The sequence below is a fragment of the Euleptes europaea genome, chromosome 11 (assembly GCF_029931775.1).
Source record: "Euleptes europaea isolate rEulEur1 chromosome 11, rEulEur1.hap1, whole genome shotgun sequence".
NCBI lineage: Eukaryota > Metazoa > Chordata > Lepidosauria > Squamata > Sphaerodactylidae > Euleptes > Euleptes europaea.
The window spans coordinates 20776700-20801445 of record NC_079322.1 but is presented as its reverse complement, the minus strand read 5'-3'; the positions used below and the strand labels follow the sequence as shown (position 1 = coordinate 20801445).

Here is a 24746-nt window from a genome sequence, read left to right as displayed (position 1 = left end):
TTGTTTGTTTCCTGTTTCATTGCTTAACCATTTTAGATGATGATTAAATTTAGATTTTTAAATTTCATAAGCTTCATTTTGAAGAGACAGCCCATAAATGGACAAAATAATACAATGAGCCCATTTCTGTGTATCATATGGTGTAATCTGTAGCGCTCTGCTTCCGTACTAGTACATAATAAGGTACACTAGATAAGAATAAGAAAAAAGTACAAGAGTAATCTTGCCATTTGAGGGTGTGGGGGGCAGGTAGAGTTGCCTGCTCCAGGTTGAAAAATACCTGGAGATTTTGGGGGTGGAGCCTGAGGAGGGCGAGATTTGGGGAGGGGAAGGACTTCATGGGGCATAATGTTATAGCAGCCATTTTCTCCAGCTGAAATTATCTCTATTGCCTGGAGTTATAATAGTGGGAGATCTCCAGCCACCACCTGGAGGTTGGCAACCCTAGGGTCAGGGCTACTGTGCCCTTAACAGCTGCACGACAAGCAGGAATTCTGCAGGTGATACTTTTTGATGCACGCATCTCCTGTTGAATTGCTGCCTACCGTGCAACAGTTAAAGGCTTGGGATCCTTCCAGCAAGGGGGGGGGGGGGAAGTAGCGTGACAAAAAAGAGAAAGAAGCTCAAAGAGAGAGAGAAAACTTAATGAAAACCCAGGCCTGAGTTACAACGACGTTGAAACGGATCATATGTAGCCAGTGGAGTAGCCGGCTTCTCAATCACTACTTGAAGTATAAATCATTAGTCTCTGGGGCAAACCTCTTCCCAGCTATCTTTAAAACAATGTGAACCTCAGAAAGTAACAGGGTGGGACGTGGCACACCGAGACCAGCTCAAAGTTCAGTGCAGAGCCCCTTCATCTTCAACAATGCAAAGCTCAGGCCAATATGCATTTAACCTATTACCACCAGTGAGTACAAGGGGTGATGTACGGAGAATAACACAGCTTGTCTTGACTATGCTGTGCCTCCATCTCGGCAGCAAGAGGAAAAATAGTCCCCCTAGTGTACTGCTGCTGTAAGAAGCAAGAGCTCATCGGTTTTGATTCACCGAGGAGTGCACAGTCTGGTTCTTTTAGAAGTTATGCGTTAGCATTTCAGTAGTGGCTTCGAGAGGCTTCAGGGAAATGAGGCAATTGCTCCATCCATTTGCCAAGAGGAGAGCTGCCTTCCTCTTGAAAGGTGTGAAGGGACACCGAGGAGGCTACAAATATACACCGGCCTGAAACATTTACAGTTTTTAAACCGTGGAGTGACCCTGTGGGAACATTTCTCCGTGGACGCCACAACGTTACAGCATCGTAACCCTAAGGTGGTGTCTATTAAATGGTGCGGATGTTTAGGGAAACGTGAAAGGGCTTCCCCCTTTCCCCCTCCGGCACTGTTTTACCAACATGAAATGGTTAGGGGGAGGGTGCCATTTGGCTTATTGGGGAAACCCATGTATTCCCTGGGTCAATAACGGCACTCTCACCATTTCAGATTTGGAAAAGGGATTTGGGGAGCTGAAGAAGAAGAGTTGGTTCTTATACCCACTTTTCTCTACCTTGAAGGAGTCTCAAAGCGGCTTATGATCGCCTTCCCTTTCCCTGCCCACAACAGGCACCTTGTGAGGTAGGTGGGGTTGAGAGAGTGCCAAGAGAACTGTGACTAGCCCAAGGTCACCCAGCAGGCTTCATGGGGAGGAGTAAGGAAACAAACCCGGCTCTCCGGATTAGAGTCCGCTGCTCATGTGGAGGAGCGGGGAATCAAACCCGGTTCTCCAGATTAGAGTCCCCCGCTCTTAACCACTACACCACGCCCCATTTCTCATGAGTTATGTTTCTAATCCAAGTCAGGCACCCGACACATGAGAATTAAGGGGAGCCTGCAACTCATGTTTGAGTGTTACGCAGAGTGGGGAGTCTGCCCCATCTGTACACTCCGCAATGTGTGAATTGGCCTTAGTATCATCTGAAGAGGCGAAGAACCTGTGATTACCCAGTTCCTACATTATATCTGCTTATTTGAGTTCATATCTAGAGAGAGCTGGCAGCCCTTTGGGCAAAAATGTATTTAGGCGGCAGGCATTAAAGCAAGTGTTCTTATTATTACAAATAAAGCCACCCTCGTCTGAGATGTCCACATCAAAAAGTATATCCGTCAAAGGCTTTTTAATGATTTTTCTACATTGACCACGTTGGTATCAGAACAACAACAGAAAACAAACTCGTGTTAGCTTACTGATCCTACCGCCTGATACATTAACTGGTGTAAAGGTTCAGGCAAATTGCCAGCTTATTATATTCACCTTAATAAGTTTAAAATTATTATATTATATTATTATATTATATATATTATATTATTATATATTATATTATTATTATATTCACCTTAATAAGTCTAAAATACTACTACTGGTTATGTTGATATCAGCCGTCGGTAATCACAGGCCATAATCAATCAATAATCAATCAATTAATCAATAATAATCTGAAGTGTGGTTCATTGCGACGCTTAGTTTTTGGAGACAGAACGTGTCGTCTTTTTGACAAGAAAAATAGTCTTAGATATTTGCGGCAAGCTTAGCTTGGAAGGGAGATGGAATACGAAACAAACTACATCCGTTAAGTGTGCGCGAGGGTGTGTGTGGTATGGAAATGGTAATGTTGGCCATCATAAGTAACAACAGTTTATGTCAGTTCAGTGGAGCAGCGAATGAACCAAAACGCCACAAACCTTCAAAATGGAAAGCATGCTGCAAGCAGGATTTACATAGTTTGAATATTTTATACTCGGAGAGCTCATCACAGTTCAGACAGGAAATGTTTGTCACTGGAAGGGGTAAGGCAGTGCACATGTTAAACTTGAGTTAACTGTGACTGTTTGAAAGCTCCCAACCCATTCCTAATTCCTGACTTCAGTTGTTTTATTCTTTTTAAATAGGTTTCTCATTACACGTGCATACCCATAAGCAACTTAACGGGGTGGGGGGGAAATTGGAAATCAAAGTATACTGTGTTGCAAACAGCAGGGAAAAGATCAAGGAGGGGAAAGGCAGCCACCAGAAGAAAGGGTTACCTCTTGGACTATGGCATGCGTAAATTAAATCATGTCCCTTTATCAGGAAAGTTCAAGACATATTTTTTTAAAAAGCTCAAACTTTATTAAGGTTTGTTCAATCTTGAGGCTGCAGATTACAGCAAGTGTTTTGTCTTGGAGGACTAGCTGTTTGTCTCACTTTATTTATTCGGTATTGGGTATTTGTCAATGTCATTTGATACCTGCGGAAAATTCATACCTTTACACAGAAGTATATGTATGTGTGCGAGGGAGTGCTGAAGGTCACATGACTGTTTCATCCTATTTGGTGGAGCAGCTTGACTTTTCCCTCTCTCTCTCTCTGTCTCTCTGTCTCTCTCTGTCTCTCTCTTTCTCCCTCCTCCCCCTGCTTTTGGTGATGGTTGGGAGTGCAGAAGTTGATTGACAGATGCATGCCAGAAACCCCCATTCTCTTTTTCAAAGACTACATATGATGGATTGCGATCTTTCAGCTCAGCAGGACACGGGGACCATGCAAGCTGTAATTGGTCAGGTACGGAGTCAGCCATTTCTCAACTCCCCTTTTATTCCCCCCCCCCACAAGAGTCTAACCATATGATTCACATAATTCACATTTACAGTACCATCTTTCTGTCGGTAGCTTCAGCTACCAGCAAGCGTTGAGCTGGAAGTGCGGGGGAGAAACGGCATCCAAAGGCCGCATTAATCCGTCCAGGGGGATAACTGGTTAAAGAAATGTCCTTCTATTTATTTTGTAAGGCTCAGTTCCGAATGTTAGCCTGAGCTAAATGCTTGTCGCCTCAATTCTTTTCTTATCGAGCTCAAATATATGGGAGTTGGACAAGCGAAGGTTAAAAAAAGTGCTTGTAACGTTGACCTGGGGAGTTTCTGGGTTCTGTTTTCTGCATTCGTTGTGGACTGGCAGTATTCTTACAGTGTGTAGCATGTGATTCCTTCTCTCCCCCCTCTTTCATTCTCTTTCCCCCCTTCCTCCTAACCCAGATAATGTGTGATTGAGCTTTGATACGTGGAGGAGCCCCCTGATGCCGCCACGGAGGGGCAGCTTGCAAATGAAACACCCTGCCACAATCGGGAAGGTCCAGGTGGTCTGCCCGGTGTTGCCTAATGCAACCCCGCACAGCAGCTCTCCTGGACAGCTCTGTTTAGTTCTCCCTGCGCTGTAGACAGGGAGGAGAAACTGCGCTGGGGCTGCTGTGATGAAATGCCAGAAGGACATCTCTCACCAGAGGCCCCACAAGCCGCTTTTTAGAGCTTTTCCCCGTTGCCGCCTTTGTCTTCCAAATGGGTCAGTGTGAGTCCTTCTCTTGATGCTTCCTTGGGTTTTGTGATTTTGCTGAGAAGTCTGCGTAGTCTCCGAGCATTGAGCATCGGTGTTTGCTGTACAGGGTGTTGCGCTTGGCGGGTGCCTTACCGGATGATAAAAAAGAATAATTGTTTGTGTGTGTGTGTGTATGTGCCCTCCCGGTTTGGTTCAAAATTATAACCTAAAGTGAAGAGAGAAATCTGCAGCAGTGGGAAGAGGATGGATTGCGATAGGAGTAGCAAACGGGAGATGAGAAAGGGGGGTTGGTTTTCACATTTGCCAACAAACATTTAGCTACTTTACATCTTGTCATTAACCACCGACTCGTACATCAGTGGAGGGCAGAAGGGTTTGCGAATTCTTAAAAGTTTATCTTTCCAGCGTTTCAATGGCTGTACACTGCTCGAAGTGATGCTACTGTATTTGTGTTTCCTAAATAGGGGTATAAAGGTGGAAGAAAACATATCTTTGGGGGTTTCTAAAAACTTAAGTTACAGTGAAATGCAAAACTCTCACAAGGCGCGTGGATTATTAATATATGCATTCTCAGTAATGCATTTGAGATGGTGAATGTCGTATCATGATTACCGCAACCTTGCATTGTGGTGAATATTTTTTAAAACATGATAAATGTATTTTTTTTTATCAGAATCATCCCTAATCATGTTGATGACCGGTTTCATTTTTTAGTTAGAAGACTTCTAGTTAATAAAAGGTATACATTTGAAGGAAGTGTGAAAAATAGATCTGAACATTTTAAAGATATTCGTGTACCTTTTTGTGGACTTATTTTTCAGTACAGAGTATTCTACTGGTATTGAAAATAGCTACACTGTTGTTGTTTGTACATACACACATTTTATTAAGAGGTGTAAGATTCAAGCATGAGTCTTTGCATCTTTGTGAGTTCTTCTTTTAAGAGAACTTCATTACTTAACATATCACAAACTTTGAAGTAGCTGTTTTACCTGTAATCATTTCGAATGGCAGCATCTCTGCTAGGGCATTACTGGGACGAGAGTCAGTGTGATGCTGCAACATTTTTGTTTTAATGATAAGTTAGCCAGATGGCTCTTAGAAAAATAGTTATCTTTGGTTATTAAAACCAAACAGTTCCAAGAAAACAATATGACAGTTTGGAGGAAGGGTAAAACACATTGGAAATGTGAAACCCTAATTCATCTTGTCGACATTCAACTTAATATGAGATAAACTTGCTGGAACCATTTCCCCCCATTTATTTGTATACATATATGTGAACAAAACAGGTGTGCTCTCCTGATGGGTTCAGGAGTAGATTGGTGTAGGAGTATCTTTGTGGGACTGAACAATTAGCCACCTTAGATGTTTTAGAAAATATTTCCACGCTAGTGAAAGATAAACAAGTATATCTAGTTAATGTCTGAAATCGGATTTCGTTCCTTAGGTTTTGTTCTCTGATGGGTTTGGGTGAAAACTTCTGCTGGTATTTAAAGTCATAAAAGCCATAAAAAGCTACCCAGTTTTAGTCAAACTGATTGAAAATAATCATGTTAATTTCCCTGAGAGTTACAATTACTCAGTTGAAGTCAGGAGTGAAATAATGTTAAACCATATCATCCATGTTTCCTGAGATGCATCTCAAAATTAAATAGGCACCTGTCTATCTGCTGGAAATTTTAAAAAGGTTTTGCATATTTTGTACCCATCCTTTTTTTCAAAATGCCTCTCAAACGTTTCTGTAGCAGAAACTAAGTTATAAAGCTTTGCATTTCTGTCTCAGGCTGCTACGACTATGAAACTTTTTAAAAAGTCTGTGTTATCTTTATAACTGTAGATCCCTAATTAATATTTTGGGGGTGTGCAAAGAAAAAAAATCAGGTTGCCTCTACTTTAAAAGAGCCATTTGAATACCTGTCCTGTTACAAGGTGAGAACAGGCACCAAGAGGGCTGCCAAAACGGAGTAAGACAGGACTGTCCAGATAGAGATCAGAAATGCTAAAGGCTTATTTGCAAGCCCCATACAAATCTGAGCACAATCCAAGGATGCCACAAGTGGCAGGGCTATTTTGAAAGGACCATCTCAGAAGGCTTATGCCTTTCATTAAAAGCCTTTCCCAGTCGTTCCTTTCACGTTACTTTCATGTACCAGTGTGGTGTAGTGGTTAAGGGCGGTGGTTTGGAGCAGTGGAGTCTGATCTGGATAACTGGGTTCAATTCCTCACTCCTCCACATGTCCGGCAGAGGCTAGTCTGGTGATTTGTTTTTCCCACTCCTACACACGAAGCCAACTAGGTGATTTTGGGTAAGTCACAGCTCTGTTAGAGCTCTCTCAGCCCCACCTACCTCACAGGGTGTCTGTTGTGGGGAGGGGAAGGGAAGGTGATTGTAAGCAGGTTTGAGTCTCCCTTAAGTGGAAGAGAAAGTTGGCATATAAAAACCAACTCTTCTTCTTCTTCCATATTTATATGTATTTTAGCTGTCTCCAAACCCCATTGCCTAAAATAGATTTGACTGGTAAGAGGCGCTGGTTTGCAGAGACAGTGGCAAGTCAAGCGGACCCCTTTCAGTCTAACACCAGAACCAACTGGTGGGGAGGGGCAAAATGACTTGTGTAACTTCCCCTCTGGATTTTTCCTCCCCTCTCCACCCCAAGCAAGCACCTAAGCAGCCAAATACTCCTAAGAACCACCAAATATTCATAAGAACCACCTCCCCAGCCAGCACACCAAGATTTAGCAGCTCCCGTTGACTGAGATTCATAGTCAAGAGTGTTTGGGATCAAACTCTGCTCCGTGAAAGAAGCACCACATAACCTTTTCTACAACACCTGTAATCTTTTTATTGTTCCTTCATCTTTCTATCCTTATACGCAGGTTAGATTTCTTCCCAGGCCCTTCCTCTTATCTTACTCTTGCTCCCCATGTCACCTAATTATTTTAATGATCGCGTTATCATTTGACTTTTGTTCTCTGCTTGAACTTCTTCCCCCTCCCCCCCATCTTTCCCCCAAGACCTGAGTTTGTGAGTGACAGGTTAGTTCATCAGTATTACAGCCCTCCTGTTTTTGTCTCATCTCATGCAGACAGGTCACTGTGTCCAATCACCCTTCTGGCTCTGTTGTCCCCAGGGAAGCCAAAGGCAGCCTGCCATCTTGATCCACAGGCCTCGGGGCCCAAGTCTAGCTGTACATTTCTACGTCCTCTGGGTTTCACAAGCACAATAGAAGGGATTAAAGCAGCCGATAAAAGTAAAGGATGTCATGAATTAGGTAAAAAAGATCCCCCCTTTTAAATAAGTCTCAGCTTGTAAATACTCTACTGGTGGAGTTATTTACATGCCATCTGTCAAAAGGTGGCAATATTGTTTTAGGCAAACAATTAGTAGCATCCTATTGGTTTATATTTGTTCTTATTTTAATCTCCGTTGTGCATGCTTTTTACAAAAACTATAGTTCTGAGTTTTACCCGGAAGATTAATATGTGCAATTGATAAATTGACTAGGTGGGTATTCTTTCCTTTTTAAATTTTGAATTAAACTCGTAGCAGAGTGTTGCTATAGTTTATGGTTGAAATTGCCTGAACAGATATTGCTATATAACAGATGGTTGGTGAAATGGTAATTGTTTTCTGTTGCTTAATAGTAACTTTGAACAAAGGATCCAAGTAAGTTTTTTTTTAATTCATTGGTGCATTCCCTACATAGAACAACAACAAAAAAAGGGTTAATACTTGCATGCACACTTTCTATAAGAGACCAATACAGCCCAGTGTAGAACAACTTACAGGTATTCTACCAAGAGGGATTTCTAATTTGAAATTTATTATACTGTACTGTACATTCTGTACACTTGCCTGGTCTTGTATAAAGTTATATATCTATTTATGGTCGTACATTTGTATATTACTTGTGTGTGCATTATATGTGTTTTTATTTCACTACTGATGAAGGCCTGTAGGCCAAAACACGTATGGTCAGTGTGGTTTAAGTCTATCAACCTTATAAGTTGCTACTGTGCTTTGTTTTATCATTTTTAATGTTTTTAACCTGATTTATGCACCTTAAGATAAAAATATTTTTCTATTATATAATTTTACCTTCTCCACCCAACCGTGGGTACCCAGCATTCCTTATATATGCATGTTTATCTAGGCTGTTAATAAAAATATCATATAAATTTATAGAAGTTAATAAAATTTATAGAAGTTAATAAAAATATCATAGAAAAGGCTCAACCCTTTTAGCCTTGTAGCACTACAGTGATAGAGGAAGCAGCAGCTTGCTGAATTTTCCCAGCCATGCAACTCTTAAAGGTACAGATACCCCCTTAATCACCGGAGCTCAGCAACTCTAATGCAATGAAATATTTTGCTCATCAATGTGCATCTGTATTTGAGTCTGATTTAATATTGTGGTGGAAAATACTTTAAATCCTCTTTCAATTATCTTCATAATATAGCGGAGGGGTGGGTTGCTATTATGATCTGTTTTACAAGTGGGGAGGGATACCCTGTGAACTGTTGGCTGAGAGGAAACTCCTATATCTACACTCAGATTCCAGATCCACAGACTATCCATTTGAGGCATAAAATCCTATACTCTTTGCTTGATAGAATTTGTCATGACAAACTAATAAGAGTACTGAAAGGTACGACAAAGTGTTTGTTTTTATATTCGGTCAAGCAGAAGTCTTATATGTGTGATGAAGTGTATATCTTTGTTCCCATGTGTAAAGTGTAATGAATACATTGGGAATACATACATATATTGGTATGTACACTGCATGTCTCCTCCTATCCTTCCAACCTTATAGGAATCAGGCATAATTGTGTCAGGTAGTATAGGGTTGCCAGCTTCGGGTTGGGAAATACCTGGAGATTTTTTGGGCGGAGCCTGAGGAGGCTGGGATTTGGAGAGGGGAGGGACTTGAATTCCATAGAATCCACCTTCTAAAGCAGCCATTTTCTCCAGGTGAACTGATCTATATCGGCTGGAGATCAGTTGTAATCCCAGGAGAGCTCCAGCTAGTACCTGGAGGTTACGTAGTTATTTTCAGCACAGATTACTTTGTTTATTAAGTATATGGAGGTTAGCAACCCTAGGGATGTGCCTGAACACAACCATTGTGGTATTGTACACACCGTAGTAGGCATGCACCCACGTATGTACGTATGTGCCATCAAATCACAACTGACTTATGGTGACCCCAGCAAGGGGCTTTCCAGGCAAGTGAGAAGCAGAGGTGGTGTGCCATTGCCTTCTGCGGCAGAGCCTTCCTGGGGTGTCTTGTATCCAAGTAGCAACCCTACTTAGCTTCTGAGATCTAACAAGATCGGGCTATGACATGGTGCTTTCCCTCCAATGCACAAACTTACATACCCCAATATGCACATGTGGTTTCTGCTTGGCTAACCATGTGAACTGATCTTATGTTTACAAGCATCTGCCCTCTGTCTTGGCCTACATCAGGTGTTTTCAAAGTGTGAGGTGAGCTCCCCATGGAAGCACAAGAGGTAGCATGATCATGTCTAAAAATCACCTTTAATATTGAGGAAAACTTTGTACGATGAAAATGAAACATTTCTGGAGAAACACTATTTTTTATCCTAAAGCATACATTCTCTTCAAAATTATTATTGTAAGGAGATGCAAGAATGTTGCAAGAATGTTTGGCAATATAAACATTTGCTTTAGAAGAATTTTTTAATGTAGTTAATTTAGTCTATGTAATTCTTTGGTCCTTGTCCTGGATTCCAGCTAAAGAATGTATTTCACTCTGGGCCTTTTCCTTTTGCAGGATGATTTTTTTTTTTAAGATCTCATTTGCTTTCTTGTGTAAAGTTTTCTTCTCATTACCCCAACTAACAGTAGCCCTCTGCAAATTCTTTTCTATCTAAGTGATCTTAGGAACGATTGTTTGGTTATTGCATCTGGGTTTTAATTTTGTGTTCAACATAACCGGTTGAAATGGAAGCCAATTAAGAGGTCAAACTGTATTTTTTTTTAAAGAAGAAGAAGCAGTCATCATTATTTTAACTCTTAAAGAAAAAAAATACAATGCTTGCAATATGACCTTTAAATTGCTGGCCATGCCGCAGTTTTTCAGTGGTGCAGATGTTTATCTTCAGGCAACACATTTACATTCAAGTGCCTTTGCTGTGGTTCCTAGATTCTCTCCTGATAAGCTAAAATACCAGCCTGGGTTACCATTTCTATGTACCTTACATGGAAGAGACATTGTTGAGCTTCTTATCTAATAGTGACCTGTAGCTGTAGCAAGACTTAAAAAAAAAAGAGTTCTTGATCTGGGCTGAACATGAGAATGATGGAAATTTAAAAAAGGCTGACTAAAGAAGACAGTGGGGGCCTGAGCTCTTTCTTACACCATATATGGATGGGGTAAAATGTGTTTGTGTTAATATTGTCGATGCAGTTTTAAAAAATTCTCCCTAGTTTATCACAGTATAGCAGAATGGAGGAAAAACACAAGCATTCTGAGGCCTGATGTTCACATGTAGGAAAATGAAGTGGGAATAGAGTTGCCAGCTCTGGGTTGGGAAATACTTGGAGATTGGGGGGGGGGTGGATCCTGAGGAGGGTGGGGTTTGGAGAGGTGAGGGACTTCAATGCCATAGAGTCCAATCGCCAAAGCGACCCTTTGTTTCCTGGGGAACTGATCTCTGTTACCTGGAGATCAGTTGTAATAGCGAGAGATCTCCAGCCACCACCTAGAGCAGTGATGGCGAACCTTTTAGAGACCGAGTGCCCAAACTGCAACCCAAAACCGACTTATTTATCGCCAAGTGCCAATACGGCAATTTAACTGGAATACTGAGGTTTTAGTTTAGAAAAAACAACTCATACATTCACATATTTTGCGTTAAAAGAAAAACACAATAACAGAGCTTTCAATGATACAAACAACTTTTTATTGAAAGGTAAAAGTTTGCATTTGGCATGCATCTCTCCAGGACTCGCCTCTGCTCAGCCACCGTACATTATTGTACATAAGTAAACAATTATACTGTGCCTAAACCTCCTCAAGAAGTGCTTGAAACTGTCGACAATTCAGAGCACGAGCCATGATGTAATTCACCATTTTTGTGACATCTTTGAGGACATTGTCAATTTTTTTGAACAATTAATGTGATTTTTGCTGTTGTGTGCATGCTGATAATTTGTCTACCCTTGGCTCATACTTTGTAAGTTTGAGAGCAACACATGCAGCACTCAGGTCATCTGTTAGCCTGTTTCTGGTGTCAGATTTTATATAATTCAAAGCTGAAAACAGCTGCTCACAAGCATAAGATGATCCAAGCAAAGTACGGAAAGCAATCCCAAGTGCTTTCATTGACTTAAAATTATTTGGCAGAGAATTCCACACTTTAAGGATTTCATTTTCAGAACTAACTGCTGTCCTTTGGCATCCCTTCTATCTTCTCAAGTGTTTCATGCAGGTCATAGAATTTATTTTTCCAGATAGAGCTTTCTTGAAATTCTATTAGCTCCATTTCCAGATTTTCTAAATCTAACCAGTGTAGGCAGGAAAGATCAAGTTCTTCAAATTTGGCTTTATCTGGAGAAGTAAGAAAACACAGGGTTGTCTCCATCTTACGGAACTGTAAAAATTTGTTACTAAAATTCACCTTTGCAGCTGCTACAATGCTAGAAAATTCCTTGTAGATTTCCTGATGGCTTGTAGGATTGTCTGCAAATGTTGTAGAATTTTCTAAATGCTTTTTTAGATGGGCGGGGCCCCAGACAAACTGAAGATGGGTGGGGCCCCAACAAACAGCTGAGCTGCAGCATCAGCTCAGCTGAGAGAGAGAGGGGGGCTTGCCCCGGTGCAAGGAGAGGGAGGGCGCCAGTGCAGGCTTGGGGAGCATGGGCTTGGGGAGAAGGAGCACCGCCCTCAGCGCCCTCACCATGGCAACACGGCACAGACCCAGGCAGACGCAACGTGTCCGCACATGTCCACAGAGAGGGCTCGGCGTGCCAGCTGCGGCATGCATGCCATAGGTTCGCCAACACAGACCTAGAGGCTGGCAACCCTAAGTGGGAATGCAGTGATAGTCCTGAAGCACTGTGGTGGAAGCCAGGGTGATTACAGCAGCAACAACAATAACAAAAAATCAGATTTCCAAGAACGATTATCCGAAGAGCAGGTGAAAAAGAAATAATTTTAGTTTCCTTCAAAAATGTATTAATGAAGAAGCTTGCTAGACCTTCTAAGGGAGTTTATTCCAAAAGTCTGGGGCAGCAAAGGAGAAAGACCTGCTTCAAGTGGGGACCAATATGGCCTCCATTTATGATGGAATGGACAGCAAAGCCTCCTCAGCTGATCTTAAATCTCAAAAATTGGGTTATCATCTCCAGCTTGGAAAATTCATGAAGTTTTGGGGATGGAGACTAGGGAAGGCAGGGCTTGAGGGGGGAGCTCAGTGGCATATAATGCCATGGAGTCCACCCTCCAAAGCAGCCATTTTCTCTGGGAGAAAACGCCGGATAAATTCGTACAAATTCTCTGGGAGAACTGATCTCTGTCACCTTGAGATCAGTTGTACTTCCAGATCGCCCTACCTGGTGTTTGGCAACCCTAATTAGGAGGGGGTTATACAGGAACGAGTGTTCCCTTAGATGCAAGGTCAAAGAAAGCACCTTGCATTTTGCCTGGAAAAAGCTAGCAGCCAATGTCGTTTCAGGACTGATTTCATATATTCTTGTCATTCCAGAACCAGAAAAGGGTCTGGCCACAGCATTTCCCACTAGCTGAAGTTTCCAAACCATCTTCAAGGAAAGCCTTCTGTAAAAGGCATTACAGTCCCCAAGTCACTAGAGAATGGATGACAGTACCTAGTTTTCCAGCATAGCCAAAATATCAGCCAAAGTTGACCGAAAGTGGTCCAAGGTGTTAACATCTCAGGTTCCAGGAGCAAGGGAAAGTCCAGAGGGCCTCCAAGATGCAAACCTGATCCTTCAAGAAGAGTGTCATGCTGACCAGGATAGGCATTTCCCCATCAGGATGGTCCACTGACACCCTGACCCCACCACTACTTCAGTTTTGTCTGAATTAAGCTTGAGCTGGCCATGACGGACTGTAGCCATCATGGGAGAAAAGCTGCAGACTTTTCTGGGTAAAAAAAGATCATGCCACTATGGTGCATATTTTGATAACATCTAGATTTGATTACTTCAATGTGCTCTATATGGCGCTGCCATTGAAGAATGTCCAGAAACTGCCGTTGGAGCAGAATGCTAGGACAAGAACATTAACTGAAGTAGATCATAGGGGGCATAGCACTCCATACTTGCTTCATGTGCAATGGCTTCCAGTTTGCTTTCAGGCCTGATTCAGGGTTCTTCTATTGGCCTTTAAAGTCCTATATGGCTTGAGACTTGCATACCTTAGAGAATCATAGAATTATAGAATCATAGAGTTGGAAGGGACCACCAGGGTCATCAAGTCCAACCCCCTGCACAATGCAGGAAATTCACAACTACCTCCCCCCACACCCCTAGTGACAAGAAGATGGCCAAGATGCCCTCCCTCTCATCATCTGCCTAAGAATGCCTATTTCAATTTGAGCCCTCACCTGGATGGCCCAGGCTAGCCCAATCTTGTGAGATCTCAGAAGCTAAGCAGGGCCAGACCTGATTAGTACTTGGATGGGAGACCACCAAGAAAGTCCAGGGTCGCTACACAGGGACAGGCAATGGGAAACCACCTCTCTTTGTCTCTTGCCTTGAAAAACCTATGGGGTTAACATAAGACGGCTGCAACTTTACAACCCTTTCCACCACTGCTCCCCCATGAACCTACTTGACTCTTACTGTTACACTTGCTTCAAGAGCCACAAAGGCTAGACAGGTGGCAACCCAGGAAAGAGCCTCCTTGGTTGTGGCCCCAAACTGTGGAATTCCCTCCCCAGGAAGATTAATCTGTCCCCCTCTGTCATTATCTTCTGCTAGCAGCTGAAGACCTTTTTGCTTCATTTGGTGTAGGTTCCATCTGACATGAAAAACAGCCGAATTTTCCACGATTCGGTGGTTTCTACTTCGGATAGAACCAAAGTAAAAAAAGGCGGGAAAACGAGGAGCCGAACTTGGGGAGTTCAGGCGGACGCCGGATAAATTCGTACAAATTCGGCGCCTCCAAATCAGCATTCTCCCACGGCCAATGGTGGCCAAGCTGGGTCTTCTTCTGGCCAATCAGTCACGGATGAGTGCGTGAGCCCGACCACTGCACGGCCCGGGGAGAGAAAGAGAGAGTGTCTCTTTGTGTGAGAGAGATCCCCGTGTGGGGGTGCATGTGCACATTTGCGGTTTTCCGTGGCTCCGGGGTGGGCATGTTTAGAGGTAGAGGTCCCAAACATTCAGTGTAGCTTGAGGGGACCCTTCTTGCAAAAACCCCCAAGTTTGGTTAAGATTGGGTGAGGGGGTCCTGAGTTATGGGGTCTGGAAGGGGTCCCCCCATCTGCCCATTGGAATAAAGCCATTTAAAGCACATTTGCTGCTTTCTGCGGCTCCCAGGGGGGCATTTTTGGAAGTAGAGGTCCCAAACCTTCAGCGTAGCTTGGAGGGATCTTACTTGCAAGAACCCTCATGTTTTGTTAAGATTGGGTCAGGGGGTCCCAAAGTATGGGGTCTGGAAGGGGTCCCCCCATCCGCCCATTGGAATAAAGCCATTTAAAGCACATTGGCGGCTTTCTGCAGCTCCGGGGGGAGCATTTTTGGAGGTAGAGATCCCAAACCTTCAGGATAGCTTGGAGGGACCCTACTTGCAAGAACCCCCAAGTTTTGTGAAGATTGAGTCAGGGGGTCCCGAGTTATGGGGTCCCCCCATCCGCCCATTGGAATGAATGGTAGCAGGCAATCCTTAATGTGCATCTAGAGAGCGGCAAATCCTCCCCTTTGGCTTCCCCCCCCCACACACAGTAGAAGCCAGTCCGTGGCTTCTAAGAGCCAAAGTAACTATGCCGAAAGTGCATCCAACAATGCTCAAAGCGTAAGTAAACAGCGTAACTAGCATGGGTAACATATCTTTTCATTTCAAAGCAGCTAAAGTGCATCTCATAAGGCTATTAGTGTAAGTGCGACCTGCACAAATTGCGTATCTTCAGTACTGATAGATTTCATGCTGCTGGATTCAAATCTTCCACAGCAACAATCACACTTGCAAAGAGGAGATCAAGCCCCCCCCCAGGACAGGTAACCCCCCCAAATCACACTCCACAGAGGCAATCAAGCCCCCCCTAGCAGAACAGCCCCCCCCCCGAACCAGAAGACGCAAATTCCTAACGAAGGAGAAGAACGGGCCAGACAGAGAGAGACTCACTGACATGAGATGTACTAAAACGAATGACAGGCTAGCCCATTAGAAACAACAGAAGCGGCTGCACAGCCCATTGGAAACAATAGGAGCCAGCCAGAGAGACTCACTGACTTACAGTTAACTCCAGACGAAGTTGGCAACCGGTGAACACAGCAGAAAGGACAGTCCCACACAGAGGCAATCAAGCCCATCCCCCAGCAGAACAGGTAAACCCCCCCCTTTGGCTTCCCCCCTCTCTCTCTCACACACACACAGAATCTCCCCCCCCCCATACACACACACAGGAAAAAAGTTATAGAGAAAAGCCCCAAAATGGGTCAAACTGTGGATGTCTTCTCTTCCATCAGGAGCAGGAACTGGGAGTCAGGAATCAGGAGTAATCCAATACGATTCTAGCAGCAGGTCAGCTCAACTCAGGATCTCTCACGATCAGCACAGGAGCAGCACAGGAGCAGCAATGGAAGGAATACAGACTCACACACACAGACTCTCTGGCCATTTATGCACGGGAGGTTTTGCCTTGGATTTGCCGCTCTCTAGATGCACATTAAGGGGGGACCCCTTCCAGACCCCATAACTCAGGACCCCCTAACCCAATCTTTACCAAACTTGGGAGTTCTTGCAAGAAGGGTCCCCTCAAGCTACACTGAAAGTTTGGGACCTCTACCTCCAAACATGCCCACCCCAGAGCCTTGGAAAGGCCCAAATGTGTTTTTAATGGCTTGAAATGATAGAATTTATTCACAAACTCCAAATTTCATGCCGAATTCCACAGATCTGAATCAGGGGAGTTCGGACTTTGACATTTCGGACTTTGACTGAATTTTGCCAGATTTGAATTTTACCGAACTTTTTTTTTCAACAGCCCTAATTTGGTGTCCCTTATAGCATTCTTTCTATTTATGTTATGTATACATGTGTGTGTGTGTATTTGTATTTTAAAAAAATATTAAATATTTTTTAACCATTCTCCATGCTGAGGACCCTAATGTATCAGTATCTGAATCGATATTGATATGGTTTTGCATATCCATGTTAAGGTTTTTTGCTCTTTCAGTTTTACTTTGTCGCTACAAACGTGTTGTTTGGTGGTGATTTTTTCAGTATGTGTGAAAAAATCAGGACTTAGGCATGCAGTGAAACAGTTAAATTATCTTTTCACAACAATCCTGAATGCACCCTGTTTCACTTTTCAAGGTTCTGCTTTGGTGTACTGATTGTTGTGCTACTGTGGAACTACAGATCCTGACATAACACTGGGAGCTGTAGACAGCTTGGCTACCTCAATTGTACCATTAGCATAAGTGAGTTTTACTTACAGTTAATTATCTTTAGCAGAAAGCTGCTAGAGGTTAAACAAATGTAATAATAATTTGCCCTTATCTTAACTATTTTGAATCTTGGTTCTCTAAAGTAGTTACATGTAACAGGGCACTATTAGAGTCTAATTACCTCATTACATCTTTAGGGCATTATGAAAACCATTTACGCCAAGCACCATCTAATACAACCTAGCCTATATTCCATTAGCTTCTATAAATTGTGGAATTGGGGGCCCTTCCATCTGCCATGCCCTGAAACATCCTTTCTTCTCTCCCCACTTTTTTTGTGTTTTTGAACTAAATATGTAGGCTGACAATTATGTCTGTCAAGTCACAGCTGACTTATGGTGACCCCATAGGGTTTCCAAGGTAAGAGACGTCCAAAGGTAGCCTTATGCAATTGCTGGCTTTTAGCTGGGGTTGCCAGTCAGTGGCTGGCACCTGGCAGGAAGCTGAGGGGAGGGGACATGGGGAATGCTGTTGAGATGAAGGCATGACATCACTTCTGAGAGAAACCTGGAAGTGACATCACACTATTCTAGGAATTGGTGGAAACTCAACCCTAGAGCTTTTGCTGATCCTAGAATGGCGTGACATAACAGACAGTTATTTTCTCTTCAATGCTCAGGGGTTGGGGCTGAAAATGGGACACCCCCTGCTAGAAGTGGGAACCACATGGCTACCCTAGTTGTAGCCCTGCTTGAATCCAGATTAGGTCCAAAGTCTGCATCAGGTACATAACAGAGGGAAATGACAGCCCAGTAACTGGGTTATAAAGGATCGATTGAATGTTCAGAGTGGTAAATCTAACATGTGAAAAATGTGGGATGTGAAAAATTTGGGATTCTAGACAGACAGTTAATCAACTATATACTAATAGTGAAGTCAGCGCCAATCTCTGGATACTTAAATCCAGAGATTGGAGCAGTGAACGGGCAAGAAAAGTCTTTCTACAAACCTGAACAATGCCCCAGGTTTGTGGAAAAATCTGAAATCTAAAAAAAAAACTTACATTGGAGAGGTTAAAAACTCCCAAAATGATAAATGAAGTGCCTGTACCTTTAAGCAACAGATTTCCTTAGTGGCCATTCCTAGGCAACCACAGCATTCCAAGGCTTGGATTTTATGAGTAAAGGGAGGGGGAGGGGGTCCTCCAGGGCTATTTGGCCTCATTGGGACCTGCCCTGACAGCAGCCACTGTGTGACTTGCATGACTCACCTAGGCCTGGCAGCTTGCTACTGCTCAACAGCAGCTACCCTATGAAGGACAGTGTAATGTAGAGGTTGGAGCTTCAGAGTAGGATCTGGAATACCCAGTTTGAATCCCATCTTGCTGTAGAAGCTCACTGGGTGATTTTGGACCAGTCACATACTTTTAGCCTAACCAACTTTAAAGGGTTGGTGTGCCAATAAAAAGGAGGAAAGCAGAATAATGCAAGCAGTCCCCACTGTGGAGAAAGGTGGGATATAAATAAATAATAAATATAGCTGAAAATGGGAGGTAGATAAAAGGTAGGTTGGTGAATGGCTGAGTAAGAGAGAATGAGGCCAGGAAAGGAAATAGAGTATGGGGGTTGTAAGGAGGAAGGAAAGAGGAAAGTGTGGGGAGGGGGTACAGTAGAAAGTAGTACCTGGAGGTATTTGGAGTGGAGCCTGGGGAGGGGAGAGACTGGGGAGGGGAGAGACTTTTCTACTGCTACAGGCAGAATAACATGGCTACCCATTGTGATCTACAACTCCTTGTAGTGATTCTGGTTTTAAGGAAATGTTTGTAGATTGTCTATAGCAGGAGTGGGGAACCTTTTTCTGCCAAGGGTCATTTGCATATTTATAACATCATTCGGGGGCCATACCAGGCGTAGATCTCCCGGCGGGGGGTGAATGGGTTGCCAGGTCTCCAGCCACCACCTGGAGGTTGGCAACCCTAGAAGAGACTATGCAGAGAAGGAAGGAAGGAAAGAGAGGGAGGGAAAGAAAGAGAAAGAGCGAAAGAGAGGGTTCCTGGCTCCCCCCCACACACACATGCGTCTTCCCCCTGCCCTCACACACACAGACACACACGCATGCAAGTCCCCAGCCGCATGAGCGGGAGCGATAGGGGAGCGAGTGATCGCAGGAGCTATCAGGGAGTGCGGCTTCCCCCCGCCCTCACACACACACACATACACCCCCCCGGCTGCAGGAGCGGCCGGGAGCGATCTGGGAGAAGCCTTCATGGCTCACACACACACACACACACACACACACACACACAGACACGTGGGCAGCCCTGCGGCAGCAATGGTCGCGGCTTCCGCAGGAGAGTCCATGGGCCACAGCCAATGATGTCACGGGCCGTAAACAGCCTGCGGGCCGGAGGTTCCCCACCCCTGGTATACATTCTCCACATGTAAAGAGTCTTCAAGTCATAGCTGAGTTATGGTGACCCCATAGGTTTTCAAGGCAGGAGATGAACAGAGGTCGTTTGTTATTGCCTGCCTCTGTGTAGCAACCCTGAACTTCCTCTGTGGTCTCCCATCCAAGTACTAACCAGGGCTGACTCTGCTTAGCTTCTGAGATCTGATGAGAGCAGGCTAGCATGGGCTGTTGAGGGGAGGTATACTTTCTCTGCAAATATACAATCCATATTGTGTGCACGTAAGGCATGCCTGCATGACTGAGAACCTTGTGGAATACAATGCTTTCTTCAACAGAAGTAAAGATGGCTTAAAATTATTTAATTGGCTCATTATAGAAAACATCTGAATTAGTGAATGCAGATATACTTCTGATTCTGAAATGACTCAGATCTTGTTCAGAACTCAATAGTTGCTTTTGGCTTACGTGCTAGTGTAAACCGTTCTTTCCTGTACAGAAAAGGCCTGACTCTCATTAGTCAGATTATACAAAACAAGAACGCTCATTTAGTCATTTGGAGAAGAGGTTGAACAGTGCTGTGAATGTAAGGATAGTTTCTAATGGGGATAAATAAAGCACCTCAAATTCATTTCCGTTACTGTCAACTGTGGTCTCAGTGCTGAAACAGAAAAATGTACCAGATTGGTTCTTTATATCCTTAGGGTTGTAATATTGAATTCAGAATCAGAAAACCTAATCTTGCAGCCAGATTTGACATGATGCTGACTGGATAGCAAGCAGAAGAGCTGGTTCGTGGGATGCAACGTCCCAAATCTGTTGTGAATCAAGTTAAGAGGTTTGGAGGTCATTTTTATTTGCCTGATTCAGGAACGGCAATTTCACTCATGCCCTGCAACAGTCCAGGAATGTCATTGGTCTTTTATGCGTGGCGTCCCCCCTCCGACGACTTTGGGTCTTTGTGTTGATTATGCACACGGTTTCCCACCGGCAGAGGTCGCCTCGCTCTCTCCCTGCGTTTTGCCCGCATTTTCAAATTCGAGATAAAACAGGTCTTTGAAAACGTGGGCAAAACACGAGGAAATGCAGCAAGGCGATCTCTGACAGTTGGAAACGGCATGCATAATCAACACAAAGCCTCGAAGTTGTCGGAGGGGTGACGGCGAGTGAAACAGCCACGCATAAAGACCATTGTTAGTTTTGAAAGCTTCAACAGCTCTCCACTTGGATAAAAGAACGGATGAAAAGAAGACCAAAAAGTATTTGCCATAATAAAGAAAAGTTTTAAAAATTCTGGATTGTCCTTAGCTTCTTAGCCCGTTTTCTGTGAAACAAAAGAGAGAGAGAGAGAGAGAGAGAGGAGGTCCCCGTAACCTAAGCACGGTGCCATAGCTAAATTGGATGAGAAATCTTTTAAAAGCTCAGACAGCAAGAAAATGAAAAACCTTTGTGTCCCTCCGATGTTTCTTTTGCTTCTGAGACTGTCCTCTTTGACACTGTGAGAATCTGACTACTTAACCTTTTTTTCCCTCCCTCAAGAGCCGATGCATCATCTTAACCTGTTTTCCAACAGACACGAATCCCTCTGGAGCCACTCAGCATTGCTCCGAGATCATGGGGGGGGGGGGGGTGTTTGGAAGGGAGAATGCTCTGCTTCAGTTTTTTAGACCTCCAACCAGGGACGCCTTCCCTATTCCTCGATAATCTGAGAGAATATATATATACTTCTATAATACTTCGCCTCGCAACTGCTGTTCTGAAATCTCTTCCAAATGTCAAATAAACTCTTGGTTTTTTTTCTGGAACGGTAAGTCTTTCAATGTACTACTTGGACATCAAACAAACATAGAAAGTTTCCCTTTTGTGTTCCCTTATGTTTGACTCCCTGGTTTAAACGCCCTGCCTAGGGTTGCCAGGCCCCTCTTTGCCACCAGTGGGAGGTTTTGGGGGCGGAACCTGAGGAGGGTGAGGTTTGGGGTGGGGAGGGACTTCAATGCCATAGAGTCCAATTGCCAAAGCGGCCATTTTTTCCAGGTGAACTGATCTCTATCGGCTGGAGATCAGTTGTCATAGCAGGAGATCTCCAGCTAGTACCTGGAGATTGGCAACCCGACCCCCACCCCACATTGCACTCCTGATCCAGATTGGGTGCCCACATGGCTGTTATTCCTGTTGGCCTTTCATGGATCTTCCAATATCATGTCTAGTTTTGTCACAGTACACAGTGTAGTCTGTATGCTCCTGAACAAACCTGCTGCCTGTATCCTTAGACTTGTGGACATTTGCTTGGAACTGTACTCACCAAGTCAGCCAGTTCTTCCTGATGCTCCCGGGGGGTGGGTTGAATCCTCCTCTTTGGAGGAAAGGGTCCTTTTTTCCTCCCCTCCATTTTTCCTCCTTCCAGTTTATGGTCAGCTTTAGACATGCATCCTCCTAGCAGTCTTCATATTATTCTGAATATTATATTCTCCGGCTCACACGACTCTGTGTGATGATGAGAAATGTGTAAAATCACCACCATGTTTATATATCAACCCTTTGGTATCAACAGAGAACTTTGGCCTTGCATGTAACAACCACAGCTGCTAACATTTTGTGTTCTGTAATAGACGCTGTGTCTTCAGTAAAAGTTTCAGGTTTCTACAGAGACATCTGAACGCTGAGATGTTATGTTCTTACTAATTCTTGAGATAATTACCACTTTCAGCACTTACCTCTCTTTTTATTTGTATATTGCGTATCAGTTTTCAATTCTTGGGGGGCGTTAATTTCTGAGAAGCCTATTTAACTAACAGTATTTTGACTTGCCAGGTAATCTCTTTCTAATTTTGTAGAAATTTTGGAGAAACGTGCCAGGAAGCTGAGAAGATAGGGAGAAGTATTTCTTTGTGAACGACTTGTTTATATACGAGTTAGCTGATCCTTCCCAGGGAAGGAAGAAACTTTTGGAAAGGACAATATGGAAGGAGACGAGAAATGAGTCCAGGGTTCATAAATATGATCAATCAAATCACACGGTATTGTTCTTGGTAAGCGTAGAATAGTTTTGCTTCCAGAGGCTAGTCTGCCATTGCAGGAATTGATGTTGCTGGCAAAATGAAACTGGTCCTAACTCACAGCCCATTCCTGAGAGCTGCAGCTGCTGGGGATGGCGGCGCAGCGGTGTGGCGGCGCCTCCAAAGAGGTTTTGGCCGATGCAGCGGGGGTGAAGGGTGTTTTAAAAAAGAAAAATAAGAAAAGGGGAGAAAAGCCCCACTGAAATCACCGATGTGGGCGCAGCACCGCTGTTGCTAAAGGGGGCGTTCCCAGGCTGAAAGGGGTAAGGAAGCTGCCTACCGGCAGCTCCACCCCCCAGAACACCCCGGGAACGGCTCATAATAATTATATATCATAATTATTGATGTGAGCCGCCATGAGCCCTACCCTAGTAGAGAAAGGGTGGGATAAAAATCTAATAAAATAAAAAACACATAAAATATTATTAAAAATACGAGGGTTCATAGAATCATAGAGTTGGAAGGTGCCATTGAGACCATGTAGTCCAACCCCCTGCTCAATGCAGGATCAGCCTAGAGCATCCCTGACAAGTGTTTGCCTACCTCTGCTTAAAGACTGCCAGTGAGGGGGAGCTCACCACCTTCCTAGGCAGCTGATTCCACTGTCAAACAATTCCTGTAAAAAACGTTTTCCAAATATCCAGCCAGTACCTTTCCGCCCGCAACAGCTCCCTGCACTCCTCCTAAGTGACAGCCCTTCAAATACTTAAAGAGAGCTATCATGTTGCTTAAAGAAAGCAATTATGATGGCCATCAGGCAATGTAATGTTTGAGTGTGAGCAGGGGCTCTGACGTTCAACATAATTATATAAGCCAAGTCTATGTGAATGAGGGCGTTCGTTGAAATCTTAAAACTTCCTTTCCTATCACTTAAATGTAATATTATATTCACAGGGGCAAGTAGTGAGGGAGTAAGGCTTTTTCCATCCTGGCTCTTATACTATGGAACTGATTTCCACCTAATCCCTTCATTGAAGGTGTCTAGGTAATAGGTGAAGACTTTAAAAAAAAACTTAGGCTGGCATTTGTTGTAGAAAAATAGTGTTAGCAGTGCAGAAACCCTGAGCAGGATTACACCCTTCTAAACCCATGGCCCTGACCTGGATAGCCCGATCTCATCAGATCTCAGAGGGTCAGCTCTGGTTATTCCACCAAGGAAATCCACAGGTTTGCTAAGCAGAGGGAGGCGATGTCAAATCACCTCTGTTCGTCTCTTGCCTTGAAAACCCTACGGGGTTGCAATAAGTCAGCTGCAACTGGATGACACTTTCCATCATCAACCCCATTGGCTTCCGATGATTTTACAGTAAATTGATTTTGGATATTGCATGATTTACTGTGGTTTTATTGCATAATTGCTTTCAGTGGCTATTTATTGTTAATTGACTTAGGTAAAGGTCTTTGGAAAGGTGCCAGATAAGTTGAAATAAATATATAAAGATATGTCCAAAAATAAATACAAGGCAATAGGTGATCTGTGTCTCATGTAGTTTTCTCAGCCAAAGATGGGGGCAGGTGTGCCGTTGTTCCACTCGTAATATAACAAAAAATTTTTTAAAGTAACAAATTCCATCAGTGCCGGTATCCCCAGGTCTATACAGCATTAAGCACTCTCTGTGTGAGTCTGTGGACACATTCGATAGATGCATTTGTAAAGTTAACAGATTTGTTCTGGCTAACTCTTTGGGAACCTCTGAACAGAGCACCCCAGTCGACACGTGGGAGAGAAAATAGAAGAAGAGTTGGTTTTTATATGCTGACTTTCTCTACCATTTCAGGGAGAATCAAACTTCTTACAGTCACCTTCCCTCCCCCTCCCCACAAGAGACACCCCATGAGGTAGGTGGGGCTGACAGAGCTCCAAGAGAGCTGTAACTAGCCCAAGGTCACCCAGCTGGCTTCATGTGTAGGAGTGGGGAAACCAACCCGGTTCACCAGATTAGTGTCCGCCGCTCATGTGGAGGAGTGGGGAATCGAACCTGGTTCTCCAGATTAGAGTCCACCACTCTTAACCACTACATCATGGTGGCTCTCATGCAGATCTCGTGCAAAACTGTTCCTGGAGTGAACGGCTTTCGACAGAAGTAGAAACTGCATCCACTTGAAACTCCCTTCGTTGCACCCACATGAAACGCTTCTCTAAAACTCCATGCACGTTCAAAAAAAAACCTGAATGTCTGGGGTTGCTTCCGCATAGGTGTTTTGTTCTGCCTTGCCTCTCCAATGAGGGTGTTTCCCCCCGCCAAAGCATGCACATGACAGCATCCTCCATTAGCCCCTTTCCACAGTTTCCTTTGTTTTGCCCTGATATAATAGAAATAGGAAATGAATTGTT

General features: G+C 43.8%; 1 protein-coding gene across 1 annotated transcript in view; it reads left to right on the top strand.

Moving 5' to 3' along the window:
• Window positions 1–3468: 3468 nt before the first annotated feature.
• The window catches only part of POU6F2 (POU class 6 homeobox 2), a 402019-nt gene continuing 380741 nt past the window's right edge, over window positions 3469–24746 (top strand). The window contains exon 1 of the mRNA XM_056857609.1: window positions 3469–3573. Within this exon, the coding sequence (XP_056713587.1) occupies window positions 3469–3573 (105 nt within the window). The remainder of the gene's footprint in view (window positions 3574–24746) is intronic.